General features: G+C 55.0%; 1 protein-coding gene across 1 annotated transcript; it reads left to right on the forward strand.

The window, feature by feature from the left end:
• Nucleotides 1–10,429: 10,429 nt before the first annotated feature.
• Nucleotides 10,430–11,641, forward strand: LOC133625090 (uncharacterized). The gene is made up of 3 exons (XM_061991934.1): nucleotides 10,430–10,491; nucleotides 10,569–10,776; nucleotides 10,874–11,641. The coding sequence occupies exons 1-3, from the start codon at nucleotides 10,430–10,432 to the stop codon at nucleotides 11,204–11,206; spliced, it is 603 nt and encodes a 200-aa protein (XP_061847918.1). The 3' UTR covers nucleotides 11,207–11,641.
• The last annotated feature ends 2,954 nt before the right edge of the window (nucleotides 11,642–14,595 follow it).

Consider the following 14,595-nt stretch of genomic DNA (forward strand, 5'->3'; position numbering starts at 1 on the left):
CACCATGGGAGAGGGATTTGATAATTTTCATAAATTAAGTGTGTAAGGCTTTAAATCATTGGAATGAGTCACTTTGCTCAAAGGAGTCTTGTGCTAGAGCAGAGAGAAAGATTTGGCAGCGACGTAACACACCGATGGGGGGGGAGGGAGGGTCTTCTTTTTATTACAAAAGGTGCCATTGTTATAGAAACAAACGGTGCTGGTACATCCAATTGAGGAGAGAAAGCAAGGCAAAAGGTAGCAGTGGTGATGCCAGAGGATAGTGTTACAAAGATACAGGGAGATGAGCAGTATTTTTGGAAAGTGATAGATGATATCAATGTTTTGTGTAGCCCTGAGCTGAGAGACAGAGCACAGCGAGGGTCAGGGGGGAAGACTAGCAGCTCTTATTCCTTCTTTGTAGTCAAGTCTTAAAAGGGTTTTTGTTCTTTATTCACTCCTGAAGGATGTGAAGATTGATCCCAGAGAGGAGACAGGTTTTATTCTTTCCAGAATCTGTGACTTTAAGCATTTCCAACTGGTAGGGTTTGTCTTTTCCACCTGCTTCTTCCTTTCCTTCCCAACAACTTCTCCCCTTACTGGTTTTATCTTTGCAAATACATTTAACCAGTGGAAAGAGACAGAGGCAGTGGTGCTGTTAGTGCACACTAGACCCTCTTCTAGTCATCTTTGGGTAGTTCTGGATGCTCATAGTATTGTAACCTTCAAAGGGGTTACAGATTTGCCACCAGGTGATCGCTACCTTTCACTCCTTGGGACATACAGGATGTAGAGACTATCAACAGCCTGGCTTTAGGGATATTCTCTATCAAGAAGAGAAACAGTCACTGTCTTAGTAAGGAGGAAGGTAAATCCCACCAAGATTGGTGCAGGAGGGAATGTGCTGCCTCACCCAACCTTTATGGGGGGTCTAACAGCATGTGAGCAGTGCTGGAGCACAACAGAATCACAGATTTTTAAGGGCTGGAAGGGACCTTGGAAGCTCAGCCAGTGCAACCCCCCTGCCAGAGCAGCAGCACCTAGAGCAGGGCACACAGGGACTCATCCAGCTGGGTTGGAATGTCTCCAGAGAAGGAGCCTCCACAGTCCATCTGGGCAGCCCCTGCCAGTGCTCCCTCACCCTCAGAAACCTGTGGCCTGCTGAAATGATTGCAGATAAAGCAGGGGCCATGGGGTTCCATCCCTGGGGCAAGGGCAGGAGGGAACTGCCTGAGCCAGGAGCACAGGTTAGGGTTTGGAGAGGCAAAACTAGATGAGCTGTATGAGGTATAAGGGAATTTTCTCAACAAGCAGTTTAAGGTGGGAAGTGTTGAGCTGGGGGAGGGGAAACCCAGCCCTTTCTGCAGGGGACAGATTTGCTCTTGGTGTTATTCTCCAAATGAACTTTCTGTAGAGCTCCAGAGGGCAGCTTACTTAATTAAAGCACTACATGTAGTCAAGTCTGAAGCATTAACACCTGAATCAGCAGCACACACTTGTGCCAGTGGAGAGCTTCTAGCAAGAGCAATGCTGCTGTAAGACTGGGACAGAAAGCTTATGTTTGTGGTGGAAGGGGTGGAGCTATATGAATTCCACACACATCCTTGCCAATCAGTCTCTCCCTGAGTTACAGAACTCAGTGGGAGCTCAGGGTTCCCAGCTGAAGCACTGCTGTGACATCTTGCCTGCTTCTGACAAACCTGCCAGCAACGTTGTTGGGCTACAGGTGGGTGCTGAATGTGGGTGGCACAGGGTGCATAGCGCTCCTCCAGCCCATCCCAGGGTGTCTAAGCCTCAGTGTGCTCTAAGGAATGTGTTGGAAATGCTTTAATAGCCTTCTGAAAGCCAGGAGAAGGAGCCAACGTGGCTATTTTTTGCAGGCAGGCAGCCAGGTCAGGGCTGTGCATTTCCAGTCCTTTCACCAGGTGGGGTCACTGAGAGGTTGTAGCAGCTGATGGATCTGACAGCAGGGGAATCTTCACTTGGTACCTGTCAAATGGAGACACATATTACTCCACTTGCTCACAAGCTTGGTTTTGCCACACCTATGCCCTCTGGAGCAAGGACTCGTCTTTGTTTTGGCTGAGTTGTTTTGAAACAGAATCACAGAATCTCAAGGACTGGAAGAGACCTTGGAAGATCATCTAGAAAAAGAGCCGGAGCACCTAGAGTAGGTCACACAGGAGCTCATCCAGCTGGGGTTTGAATGGTGCACTGGCTTCATCAGAAGCCTCCTAGTCCTTCACTTCCACAACCAACCACCTCAGGAAACAAGAACTCTCATCATGATTCAGTCCACCATGAAAACAAGTCATTAAACAGACATTCCAGTCTCTATTTTCCACCATGCACAGTCAACACTCTGTTTTGTTAACATCAAAACCAACCCCCCCAGAAGAAAAGATCTATCATCTTGTGGAGAGCTTGTGAAGGGAGGAGGGAGTTAGCATTGTAATGAGAAAAATCTATTGCTTGTCAGTTGATCTTAGCCTAGTTAGAAAGAGGAGGGTGGGAAGCTGTGTGGAGGCTGTGGGGGCAAAAGGAACTGAAGGCAAGTTTTGGACTGTAATTTCAGAAGGTGGTGAATTACAGCAGTGTGCTCTTTAGGCACACAGGGATGTTTTTTGGACAGAGCAAGAAGGATAATCAGTGGATCTGGAGTTTGGGGGAAAAGAGTGGGGGGGGAAAGCAAGTAGAAGCAAGCTCTGAGTAAGTGAAGGAGACTGGCCATGTGGAAAAGCCTGTCTGAAACATTCCCTCCTGGTTTCTGAGAACACCAACTCCCCTCTTTGCCAGCCCCTGGCCCATTAGGCTTTGTTTCCTTGCAAATGATAGTGGGAAACAATTTCCTAGTCTCATTTTATCTCCAATTTAAGAAGAAGAAAACAAGGGAGACTCAATACACACATTTGAGTCAGTGAGACTTCAAAGCAAGTTTGCTTTATCCTTCCCCCCCTCAATGAAGCTGTGCTGTAAATTAGGTTGTGCTGCACCTCTGTGGCACCTCCTCATCCCTTTCCCACTAAGAAAGCTGTTGCACTGTGACTGATGCAGCTGGCACATCTGAGCATCTGTCCTGGTTTGGGTTCTACATGTGAGAGAATATACACCACTTCTTTCTTTTGAGATGAAGACTCTGAGGCCATAGTAGCAGTAAATCTTGCTTCTCAAAGTGTTGGGGCAGCTCAGGTCCATCATGGCAGGCCAGGGGCATCTGCAGCTCTCCCTGCCTTCAGCAGCAGTGGGCTATTTGGTACCAAGCAGACACATGAAGACAGAGAAGGAGAGAGGGAGCACAGGAGTGATAATGAAAAAGAAACCCCACACTCCAAACACAAAAGCTACCTTCAAAAAAATGAATGGATCCATAAATAGTCTGCAGTGTGTGTGCTGGGTGTGCAGTGGGACAGAATCCTAATGACTGCCTCCGGGCATGAATCAGGTGTAGCACATTCTAAGCCTGGACAAGCTTGAGCATATGAATCTAAATAGAATGGTGGGGGTTGGAAGGGACCTTTAGAGATGCTCCAGTCCAACCCCCCTGCCAAAGGAGGTTCACTTAGATCAGGTCACACGGCAACACATCCAGGTGGATTTTGAAGCCCTCCAGAGAAGGAGCCTCTACACCCTCCCTCCTGGAAGGCTGAGTGTTACTGTCCTTAATCTCACCTACCTGCTTTTGAAGTGGTGTTTGTCAGGAGCCAGCACTGTGCTGCTTTGGAATCTTCCCCTTGAGGATGACAAAGCTCTGAGCACTGTGTGTTACCCTTGTGAAAGCAAATCCTTTGGGTTTAATGGAGCTGTCTGCAGGCACAGACCATTCATGATGTGAATGATCTGTGCTGCAGCTCCCTCCCTGCTCTGAGTGCCACTGTCTCCACGTAGACAGGAACTCAGAGGTTTGCCTCTGACAGTGCAAGTGGGCATCAGTCTCAAATGTGCATTGGTTGTGGTTTTGGGGTGGTCTTTTAAAAGCACTGATTCCAGTGAAATAGTTGATTCTGATGTCCTGTGTGCACTGCTGAGCTGTGAGGTGTGAAACTCGTGTCCTCCTGAGCTCTGCTGGTGCCTGGCTCTGCACCTGCCAAGGCTGCCCATGTGTGAGTGTCCACAGCATCTTCCTCAGGGGCAGACAGCATCAACAAAGGGGCTGGGCATCAGCTTTTCTCCAAGTTAGCAGGGCTTTTATGCCCATTTCTCCATCATGCCTGGCTCTCAGCCCTGTTTGTGTTCAGTATCTGCTGTGCTCTCAACGTGATTTAATCAGCTGACGGGTGACAAGGAGAGGAGCAGCAGAAGGTGCAAAGTTGCACAGCACCAGGCAAGAACCTACCTACCACCAGGAGGATGAGAGAAGAACTCTTCTCCATCTGCTCCTGTCTATATTTGAATCCACAGGATAAAACCCCCACGTCCTCCTTGTCAGACACACGAGTCTCTCGTTCCAGCAGGTGCTGCCGTTTCGGAAGCAGCTCTGGCAGCCGGGAGCTGGTGCTGAGCACTTGGCACAGGGTGATGCTCTGCTGGGGCTCACCACACGCTGCAGCCACCCAAAATAGCAGGGCAGTGTCACCTAGCAACTTGTCACTGTTGCAGAAGCCTTTGTTGGGGAGGATCAAGGTGACACTTGGCTGCTATTTTCAGACCCACACTTCCTGAGGGCTGTTGCCACTTTATTCCTCTGCTCTCTGCTTTGGGCTTGTTTCTTCTTTTCTTTTGCTGAATCATAGACCTGGAAAATACTTTTTAGGTCACTAGAATCCCAAGATCATGCCTCCTGATTTATTTTGCTGCCTGTTTTTCCAGGGCTGCGTGGCACACAGCAACTTCAAATGGACTGTGAGAGGCTTCATGAGGAGCACTGAATCATTTGGGTTGTTAAAGCATTTGGAGCTGCTGAAGTCCCAGCTCTCCCCTCACCCTGCCCAGCCCAGCACTGACCCACAGCCCTCAGCACCTCAGCTCCACACCTTTGGGATCCCTCCAGGGCTGGGCACTCCCCCAGCTCCCTGGGCAGCCTGGCACAGGGGCTGACACCCCTCTCAGGGAAACAGTTCTGCCTCAGCTCCAGCCTCAGCCTCCCCTGGGGCAGCTGCAGCCCATTGCCTCTTGTCCTGTCATTGCTGCCTGGGGAGCAGAGCCCAACCCCCAGCTCCCTGCAGCCTCCTGTCAGGGAGTGTCAGAGAGTGCTGCTGGCTGCCCTCAGCCTCCTCCAGCCTCAACACCCCCATTCCCTCAGCCCCTCCCCAGCACCCTTGTGCTCCAGCCCCTTCCCCAGTTTTGTACCCTTTCCTCTCCCATGTACTTCCTCTCTCTCTCTCTTTTGGCCCTTCAGAGCTGCCCCTCTATATTTAGGCAGCTTCTGTCAGTCACACATGCAATGACCATATTTAATGGCTCTGTTAAAAGTCTCAGGGCTGCAGCTGAGAGCTTGGGAAAAGCCTCAGTCCTGGGCTGCAGCTGGGGCCACCTGTGGCAATGGGCTGTGTGATGGTTGGTGCTGTATTCATTGCTCTCCTTTCACTGCAGCTCTTCACAGCAAAGTCTGTTTGTGAGGAGGGGACAGTAGTGCAATAGAGTTACTCAGTATTTCTTGCCCTTTTCCTAATCTAATTGTGTGGCTCTTCCACCAACAGTACCATAAGCAGTCAAATAAAGGCAGAATTATTCAGAGCCATTGGGGGGGAGGGGGGAACAAAACCAAACCAGCTTTGTGGGGATGTCTTAGTTCTTACAGACTGCTGGAGGACGCTTTGGTGGGGTCTTTATGGTTCCTTTGGTGGGTAAGTCAGTGCCTGTGGTGTGTTGGTACTTTGCTTTTAAATGGGTGAGGGTCAGTTGTTCAGAGCAAGCTTCTTGTGAGCCTCAGGGCTGCTGGGTCACTACAGCTCAGACCCTGGGGCTGCCAACCATGAGGAATGAGGCAGGCACATGTGAGGATCATGCCTTTGACCTCTGCAGGGGTGTATGTGAATGGTCCAACAGACCTTATCTTTGCCAAAGGTGCAATTTGCCCTAGAGACACGATGTTTTCTGTTCTTGTTTCTAGGCCCATTACCTTCCAGTGTCTGAAAAACACTCCACAGCATAATTCCTTCATCTGCAAACCCTTCCCTCTGTGCAGTGGTATTGACCTGCCCTGAGCAGCTGGCCTGTGTGGAGGTGATAGGCTATGCCTGGGGAAGCTTGAAGCAGAGCAAGCAGGGTGTGGGTGCCTCTGTATCCTGGCCTTGTGTCCTTTGTTTTAGCATTTTGGTGCTCTGACAGTGAAAGGTCAATGTGTCTCTGGTCACACGTGTAATTACAGACTCCCACCATGGAACTCTTTCATCCTGCCCCAGCACTGGGCACTGAGTGCTCCTCCTGGGCTTCTCTGGTGGTGATCAGCATCATATTTCAGTCTGGGCTTTCTTACTTCAAAAGTAGAGTGAATTAATCTGCTTCAGAGGGATCCTGGCTTCCTCATCCTTTCCCACTTCAACTCTTCTTTTCCCTCCTAAGAATCCAGATTTCTTGCTCAAAACACAAGCTTTCTGTTGCCCACCAAAGCCATTAACCCTCTGTGCTCTGTTTCCTCTTGAACAGATATTTACACAAGGAAAAACTTCTTTACACACAAGGAGAAGCTGGTTTGGTGCTGAGGTGAGGGAGCCCTGGCCCAGGCTGCCCAGGGAGGGTGTGGAGGCTCCTTCTCAGGAGGTTTCCAACCCCAGCTGGACACGTTCCTGTGCCCCCTGAGCCAGGGGAAGCTGCTCTAGCAGGGCCTGGGGCTGGAGCAGTTCTGGAGGACCCTTCCAGCCCCACCATGTTGGGGTTCTACGATTGTGTTTCCAGCCCTGAGACCAGGCTCCAGCCTCTCTCCCCTCACCCCAACGGCACAGCAGCCGTGCTCTGGGCAGCATCCCCTCTGCAGGGACAGCTCCCACTGCCCCATCCCTCACCCACCTGGGTCAGCACCAGCCCAGTGGGGTGTGGGGGTGTGTGTGGAAGGGGGTGACATCCATCTCAGCTCCTGCAACGTGACTCATCCAGTCCCAGCTGTGCTTTTCTCTCCTCTGCTGGGAAGAGGGAGGAGGACGCACGCGAGTCTCTATTTCTGCTGCGAAAATTACACCCTTAACGTTGGTTGCAGCAGAAGGAGCGTGAAGGGAAGGAGCAGAGGAGCCCTTGAGCCCCACACAAGGAAGACCCAGTGGGCTCATAGCATGCAGCCCAACCTGAAGCCTCACCCTCTCTTATGAATTGGGCCTCTTTGAATGGAGAAGGGGAGGTTCACCCTGCTGCTTTCCACATGGCAACCTCAGAAGTTTCCTGGAGGTGACCTCAGCCCAGCCTGAGCCCTGTGCCAGGCTCTCCTGATGCTTCTAAGGCTTTTTGCTTTTCCTTTCAAGCCAGGGGCAAACAAACACTCCCCAGTGAGCTACATCTCAGTGTATACATGGAGGAGTTTGACATATGCATGTGTGTTCTGATGGGCAGCAAACTAACCATGTGCAGCACAGGGGCAGAGAAGGCTGATGGCATCAGGGATGTGTGAAGAAGAATGTGGGCAGCAGGAGGAGGGAGGTTCTGCTGCCTCTGCTCTGCCCTGCTGAGGCCTCAGCTGGAGTCCTGTGGCCAGTTCTGGGCTCCCCAGCTCAGGAGAGACAGGGAACTGCTGCAGAGAGGCCAGTGCAGGGACACCAAGGTGCTGAGGGGATGGAACATGTGTGTGAGGAGGAAAGGCTGCAGCCCTGGGGCTGTTCAGCCTGGAGAAGAGAAGCCTGAGCTCAGGGGCACCTCAGCAGCACTGACAAGTACCTAAAGGGTGGGTGTCAGCAGGATGGGAGACACTTTGTTCTGTGGTGCCCAGGGACAGGACAAGGGCTGATGGACATCAGCTGGGACACAAACAGTTCCCCTGGCACAGGAGGAGAAGCTCCTTTGGTGCTGAGGTGAGGGAGCCCTGGCTCAGGCTGCCCAGGGAGGGTGTGGAGGCTCCTTCTCAGGAGGTTTCCAACCCCAGCTGGACACGTTCCTGTGCCCCTGAGCCAGGGGAAGCTGCTGGAGCAGGGGCTGGGGCTGGGGCAGCTCTGCAGGGCCCTTCCAACCCCTCCATGCTGGGATGCTACATACATGCATGTGGATGTGTACATGTGTGTGTTTTACTCCTGTAGCATTTTAGGCAGCTCTTTAGCAGGGTAGTATGTGCAGTGCTCTGTTCCAGTGCAGTTGCCACAGTGGGATCACATCAGTGTTGCCAAGCCAAACACTCACACTCACCACAGAGCAGAACTTGAGACATCACAGAAGTCTTGGGTTTTCTAACCAGTTGGAGCTTGGTTTTGTCACCTCCTGCTTTTTCAAGGCCAGTCTTCAGCACTTAAAAGAACTTGCCTGGCTGCCAGTGCACTAATGTTGACATGATTTGATGACCAAGTGTCCTTCCAACAGGGTGAGGCTGGAGGGGTGGGAATGCTGTCACAGGTAAAGGCCAGCTAGGGCAGGCTGAGTGGGCAGCAGCATCCTCTCAGGAAGCTGGAGCTGCCCTTCAGGGTGTCATCACATCGCTGGTTCCTTGAGCAGCACTTTGGAAAGCGGCCCAGCACCAGGCTTGTCACCAGAGTATTTTCTTGCAGACCTTGCTCTCAGCAGCAGCTGAACGATTTCAGCTGAAATTGTCTTCAAGGGTTCAGCTTGGAGTAAACACTCAGCACAGGAGATTTAAGCCTGAACAGTTTCAAGTTGAACAAAGCTTCAGGAAACTGAGGATGGAGCTTTTAAGGGGAATTAGCAGCCTTAAGAAGGGAGGGTTTGGCTCTTGCTGTTCAAGGGGAGTTGTGCTGCTCTTCCCAAGCAGGAGAACAAACAGCAAAGCTTTCCAGGTTGCAGGGCACAGTGTGCTGCACATCTCATTTCTCTCTAGTTATTTTCCCAGTGCTGTTTATTTGTGTAGCCACAGCCTCTGGGCTCAGGCCCCTGCTGTCCTGCAGCTGGCCTCAGGCAATACTGCAAGAGCACAAAGCCTCCCTGAAACCTGGGAGTTCATCTGATACCCTATCAGCCTCCACTCTCACTCTCACTGTGTGTTATTTAAGAAACCAGAGTCAGGCAGAGATCCCAAGGCTCTTGCACACACAGCTACCTCCCTTTTCACATGGTCAGGTCTCAAGCAGCTTTCCAGACCAAGCCTGGAGAGGGACAAAGGCTGACTCAAACCAGCTTTATTCTTCCATGCCTGGGGTGGAATGGTCTCCTGGGGATGGTGTAGGCAAAAGTATAATGTGTTGTGTGTCCCAGCTAATGCCCAAACCCCCCCTTTTCCCAAACCAATCCTGTCAGTTCCTCTGCTCTTCTGTTTTCTCACCTTCCCTCAGAGCTTGCTGCTCCCTGTGCAGCTCCTTTCTCTCTCCAGTGTGGATATTCTCCTGTATTTTTGGCTTCCTCTTAGTTGATGCAGAAATGCAGCTGGGCCTCATCAGCTTGGGGGGAAGCTCTGACCTGGGAAAGGCTCCAGGTCTCTTACATTTGCTGCAATAGCTCATTCCTTCCCTCTCTCCTTCAGGAAAACTAATTAAGAGGGGAAAAAAATGCAGAGAGAAGAGCAGAGATGGGAAGTGCTGAGGCCAGCTCTGTCCTCTGAGCGTCTCTGATCCCCTCGTGGGTGAGGTGGCACAAAAAGCTTGTGCCCACAAAAAAGAAGTCCCTGCTGATCTGAGACTCCTTACCTCCTGGGTAAGAGGCTTCTGTGCTCTCTGCTAATCTGAGACTCCTTACCTCCTGGGTAAGAGGCTTCTGTGCTCCACCCTCGCTAGGATGTGTCTCCATCCCTTCTTCTCCCTGCCTAGGCATTGGTATCAGTGGGCCCTGCTGCAGCTGCCAGTGTGATTCTGCACCAGAGTGGGCTGCAGAGCCCCCCCATCCCCTACTTGTCCTTTATGTTGCTGTTTAGAAGCAACAAATCTTGACTGTGAAGCTTTGGGTGCTGCAGGGAGAGGAAGCAGCAGGCTGTGTTGTAGCCCTGCCATACTCAGTGCTGGTTGCCCCAGCCTGGCAGTGCCCAGGGCCAGCTGCCCGTGGCTGCTCTCAGCCTGCTGCCCACCCTGACAGCCATCGCCTGGGGTCCCAAATCCTCCTTCACCTCAGCTCTAGCCCCTTTCCTTCCTTTCCCCTGCCTGGTCACCCCCCAGGGTGTCGAGCCTCAGCCTCGACCCATCTATCTCAACCCACACCCCCGGGCCGTGGGCTCCCAGGAGGGTCCCCCGAGCCCTGTGCCCGGGGACAGAGCTGGCGGGAGGGGACACGGCGAGAAAGAGCAACTGAGAGGGAGGGACAGAGGGAGGGAGAGAGGGAGGGGACGGGGTCCCCGCGGGCTTTGGCTGCCCCACGGGCATTCGCGTGGCCCCGGGGGGAGGCTGAGGGGCTGCGGGACCCCTTCCCTTGCCCTGCGCTGCCCGAGCCGGGGGCCGGGATGGCCGAAGCAGTTGCCAACTGCAAAACCACGTCCCGAGGGCGATCGCGGCGGAGCCGGCGGTAGCGGCCTCGGAGCCCGAAACGGTTAAGGGGGGAGCGCAGCCGCCGCTCCGACCCTCCCATCGGCGTGAGCTCAGCGCTGCCGCCGCCAATCCTCGCTCCCGTCTCTGCCAGCAAAAGCGCCGGGAGCCGGAGCCGGGAGCGAGAGCAGCCGGAGCCGGGAGCGAGAGCAGCGGGAGCCGGGAGCGAGAGCAGCGGGAGCCGGGAGCGAGAGCAGCCGGAGCGGCGGGAGCGGCGGGAGCGGTTCCCGGCTGCTGCAGCCCGAGCGCCGGCCGCAGCGACCATGTAGGACCCGACCTCCCCGGGACGGGGCTTCACCCCTCCGAGGCCTTTCCTCGCCAACATGATGGGCTGCAAGTCCAACTCACTCACTTGCCTGCAGGGAGGAAAACCGGGGCTGCCGCTGGCCACCGCCGCCGACTCCACGGCGACGCTCAACAAGCTGGCCCTGGCCACGGGCGGGACCGAGAAATCCTGGTACCGCTGCATCTTCCCCTTCGGCATCGTGTCCGTGGTCATCGGCGTGGCGGCGACGTGCATCACCTTCACCATCAATGGCCCGCAGATGGACATCGCTAAGGTGGTCTCGGTGGCCACCCTGATCTTCGGGCTGGGGCTGCTGGTGGCCGCCTACGTGTGCTGGCGAGCCAAGCGCGAGAGGCAGCGCAAGCGGCAGCGCCAGGAGCCCGTCCCCCTGGAGCAGGGAGCCCTATGACCCGGGCTGGGGAGGGGCAGAGGCTCCGCACCGCCCGGAGCCCCCTCCTGACACCCTCCCCGCTCCGAGGGCAGCCCCGCCGCCAGCCGCGCTCCCTTCGGCGGGGCAGCCGCGCTCCCCGGGACGCTCCGTCGCACCCGCCTGCCCGGCAGCGGCCTCGGAGGAGCTCGGAGAGCGGAGCTCGGAGCGTGTTCCCGCTGCCCTGCCCCGCCGAGCCCGCGGCCGCACGGGGGATGCCGGGCAGCCCGCCGGCCCCTGCGCGCCGTGCGAAGATGCCGCTGTCACCTCTGCCCTCCGGTGAGGGTTTTCTGCCGTTGCGAGGATGTTTGTGGCTCAGAACAGACAAAAAGAGTTTCGAAGGAAAGTCGCTGCGTGCTCGGAGGCGCCGGAGATGGGGCAGAGCCGGGGGCTGTGCGAGCAGGGGGCTGGCGGCACGCGTGGCTGACACGGGGAGGTCGGGGCGCAGCGCAGGGAGGGTGGCGGAGCTCGGAGCAGAGGGGCCGGGGCTGGGTGGCCCCCGTGGGCAGCGGCTGGTGGCTGTGCCCGGTGCGGCGTGGCAAGTGGAAGGGGAAAGCCGGCTCTTTCCGTCACGGCGCCGGGGAGTTGTCCCGATGGCATCCCGGCGAGCAGATGCCTTCTGCGGGCGGGTTCCGTCTGCTTGGATGCGCAGGGAGAAGGGGCTCATTTGAGCTCTCAGCGGTGTCTCCCAGCCAGGGCAGCCCGAAAGCAATTGTGTTGCTGGAGGAGGAGCAGCAGTTGCATTAAAAAAAAGGAGCAAATACATTTTTACCACCTTTTTTTTTGAAACGAAGTGCCTACTTCCATTCTTTGACTTGAGCTTCGAGCCATTAACCCTGACAAACACGAGTGGCATGTGGGCACACGGGTCCCTCTCCGGAGGCTGCAGCAGAACCGGGCTGCCCCCCACCCCGCACCCAGAGGAGCCCCCCGAGCCCAGCCCTCCCCTGGCTCCTGCACCAGAGAGCAGCCACGCTCCGGCCGCTCGGCAGCTGGAGCCTTTGCACGGAGTGAGGGAGGCCAAAAGTGCGTGGGAGCAGAGCTGGGGCTGGCACCGTCCTGAGGGTGCCGTGCCACTTGCCACCTTCCCTCAGCAGCTCAGTCCACAGCGGTTCAGCCCCGGTAATTAAATCGTGCTCTGCAACGAGCAGAAAGCCCCGGGAGCTGCTGTTTGCTGCAGCGTGCGTGGCACAGAGCTGGGATAGCCGGAGTCCCAGTCCTGCAAAGGCACATTCGAGTGCCCACAGAGTCTGGGAGGTCTGGAGACACTTTCAGCCCCAGCCCTGACTGAAGCTTTAGTTCTGTGAGCAATGAGCTGGGTCGGTGTTGCAGTGGCTGAGTTCAGCCTGGGTTGTTCTTCAAGAGCCCAATCGTTGAGTCCCTGTGTGCCCTGCTCTAGGTGCTACTCTGGCAGGGGGGTTGCACTGGATGAGCTTTGCAGCTCCCTTCCAGCCCTTGAGATTCTGTGATTCCCAGAAGCTGCAGCTGGCTGGGACATCCCTGCAGCACAGAAACAGGGCGAGTGTGCAACAATCTTTATGTGAGTGTCCCATTTGGCTTCTGCCCTCGTCTGGAAAACAAAAACCCTTCCCTGGAAGAGTGAAAGACTCTGGCATTGTGCACTTGGTGTTTCCTAAACCTAAGGTTTAGAGCATCCCCTTAGGGGAGGCTTAGAGGGGCTAAAGTCTGCTCCCAGCATTGATTCAGCCCCTTGCCTTTGCTCTGAGGAGACAAAGCTTTCCCTGCACAGCTAGGGAAAAAAAGCTGTTAGCATTGCCATTCCTCTCCCTGCAAACAAAGCCCCCAAACTCCCTTAAAGAGGAGTAAATAAATTAGTTGATTAGCCATGAATGCAGCCCAGCTGTCTAGGAGTTACTCATTATTTTGCTGGCAGCTTTGGGCTGGAGCCAAGGAGCTGTGTTTGGCCCTTCCCACACTTCCCTGTGCATGGGGACTTGTGGAAGTGCAGGGAATGATACTGGGAGATGGTTTTGGTAGAGATGAATGTCTGAGGCTTCTCTGCTCTTTGCTGGCGTAACAAGACCTTTGTTAACACCTCAGGACAAGCTGTGAGCTGTGTAGGACCACGGCTCACCTGGATTTCAGCTCCAGGCTTGGGGAGCAGCTTTTCCAAGCCCAGCTGACACCTGGAGAAGCAGCAAAACCCAAATGTTGTTTCAAATCTGCCCAGGCTTGTTTAGGAAGCTGGGATGTGTCTTTGTTTAGGGTGACCTGGTGCAGCACAGCCAGGCACGAGCAGGGGTCGCCTCTTCCTCTGGCTGCAGCTGCTCCCCGGCACCTCTGGCAGTGGGGCACCCAGCACACCCCTGGCCAACAGCATGGCTCTGGGCTTCTGGTGTCCAAAATCCTGTCTCCCTGTCTGGGAGCCAGCTGGTCAGGTCCTTGCCACACCAGCCATGGTGGTGGGAGAGCAGAGCAGGTAGAGCTCCAGGTCCCACTCCCCATGGAGAAGGGAAATGGGTGTTATTGCTGCACTCACCCCAGCACCCAAATGCCCTGTGAAGGCTGGGGATGTCCCTCTGTCACAGGGAAACCTGCAGGCTCCCAGCCCTCAAGTGAGACTCAGCTGCTGTGGCTTCATTCCTCCATCAGACATGCTGGGAAGCATGGTCCCTCTGTCACTACACTTCTGAAGGGCTCAGAGCTTCAGTCTCCACAAAAAGGAGTGGGAAATGGGAGTCCCCACTGCACCAGAGCACTGAAGCCTGGGGACCCTGGGGAGATGAGCTCAGTGAACTCTGGGAGCTCCACCTGAGCAAGCTGGAGAGGCTCCAGAGGGCATCCCTCCTGAGCATCCCCCATGGGCACCTCATCTGAGCATCCCTCCTGGGCATCCCCCCTGAGCATCCCCCCTGAGCATCCCTCCTGAGCATCCCTCCTGAGCATCCCCCCTGAGCATTCCTCTTGAGCATCTCCCCTGGGCATCCCCCATGAGCATCCACCTTGAGCATCCCCCCTGAGCTCCCCCCCTGAGCATCCCACCTGAGCATCCCCCCATAGCATCCCTCCTGAGCATCCCCCCTGAGCATGCTCCCCTGAGCATCCCCCCTGGGCACCCCTCCTGAGCATCTCCCCTGAGCATCGCCCCCTGAGCATCCCCCCTGGGCACCCCTCCTGAGCATCCCACTGCACACCATGGCACTGTTTTGTGGGGTGCAGTGCCCAGTAGTTGCCCTCCACAGCTAAAGCCAGGCAGCAGGAGGGAATCCACATGCCAGCTGAGATAAGAAACTAATGTCAGATTTATTGGAAGGATGCATGCCTTTATTTTGAAGTTTACCTTTTGTAACTGTTCCCAATCTGGTAGCAGAGATTTTTAACCCTTTGCTTTGATGCAATAAAATCTGTGC

Source organism: Colius striatus, chromosome 3 (assembly GCF_028858725.1).
Source record: "Colius striatus isolate bColStr4 chromosome 3, bColStr4.1.hap1, whole genome shotgun sequence".
Lineage (NCBI taxonomy): Eukaryota > Metazoa > Chordata > Aves > Coliiformes > Coliidae > Colius > Colius striatus.

Bases quoted from the DNA above. Each gene is read 5' to 3' on its own strand.
- LOC133625090 (XM_061991934.1), top strand. From the start codon at position 10,430: ATGGCCGAAGCAGTTGCCAACTGCAAAACCACGTCCCGAGGGCGATCG. The intron at 10,492-10,568 runs GTAGCGGCCTCG...GCGTGAGCTCAG, and splicing joins CGATCGCGGCGGAGCCGGCG to CGCTGCCGCCGCCAATCCTC. The intron at 10,777-10,873 runs GTAGGACCCGAC...ACTTGCCTGCAG, and splicing joins GCGCCGGCCGCAGCGACCAT to GGAGGAAAACCGGGGCTGCC.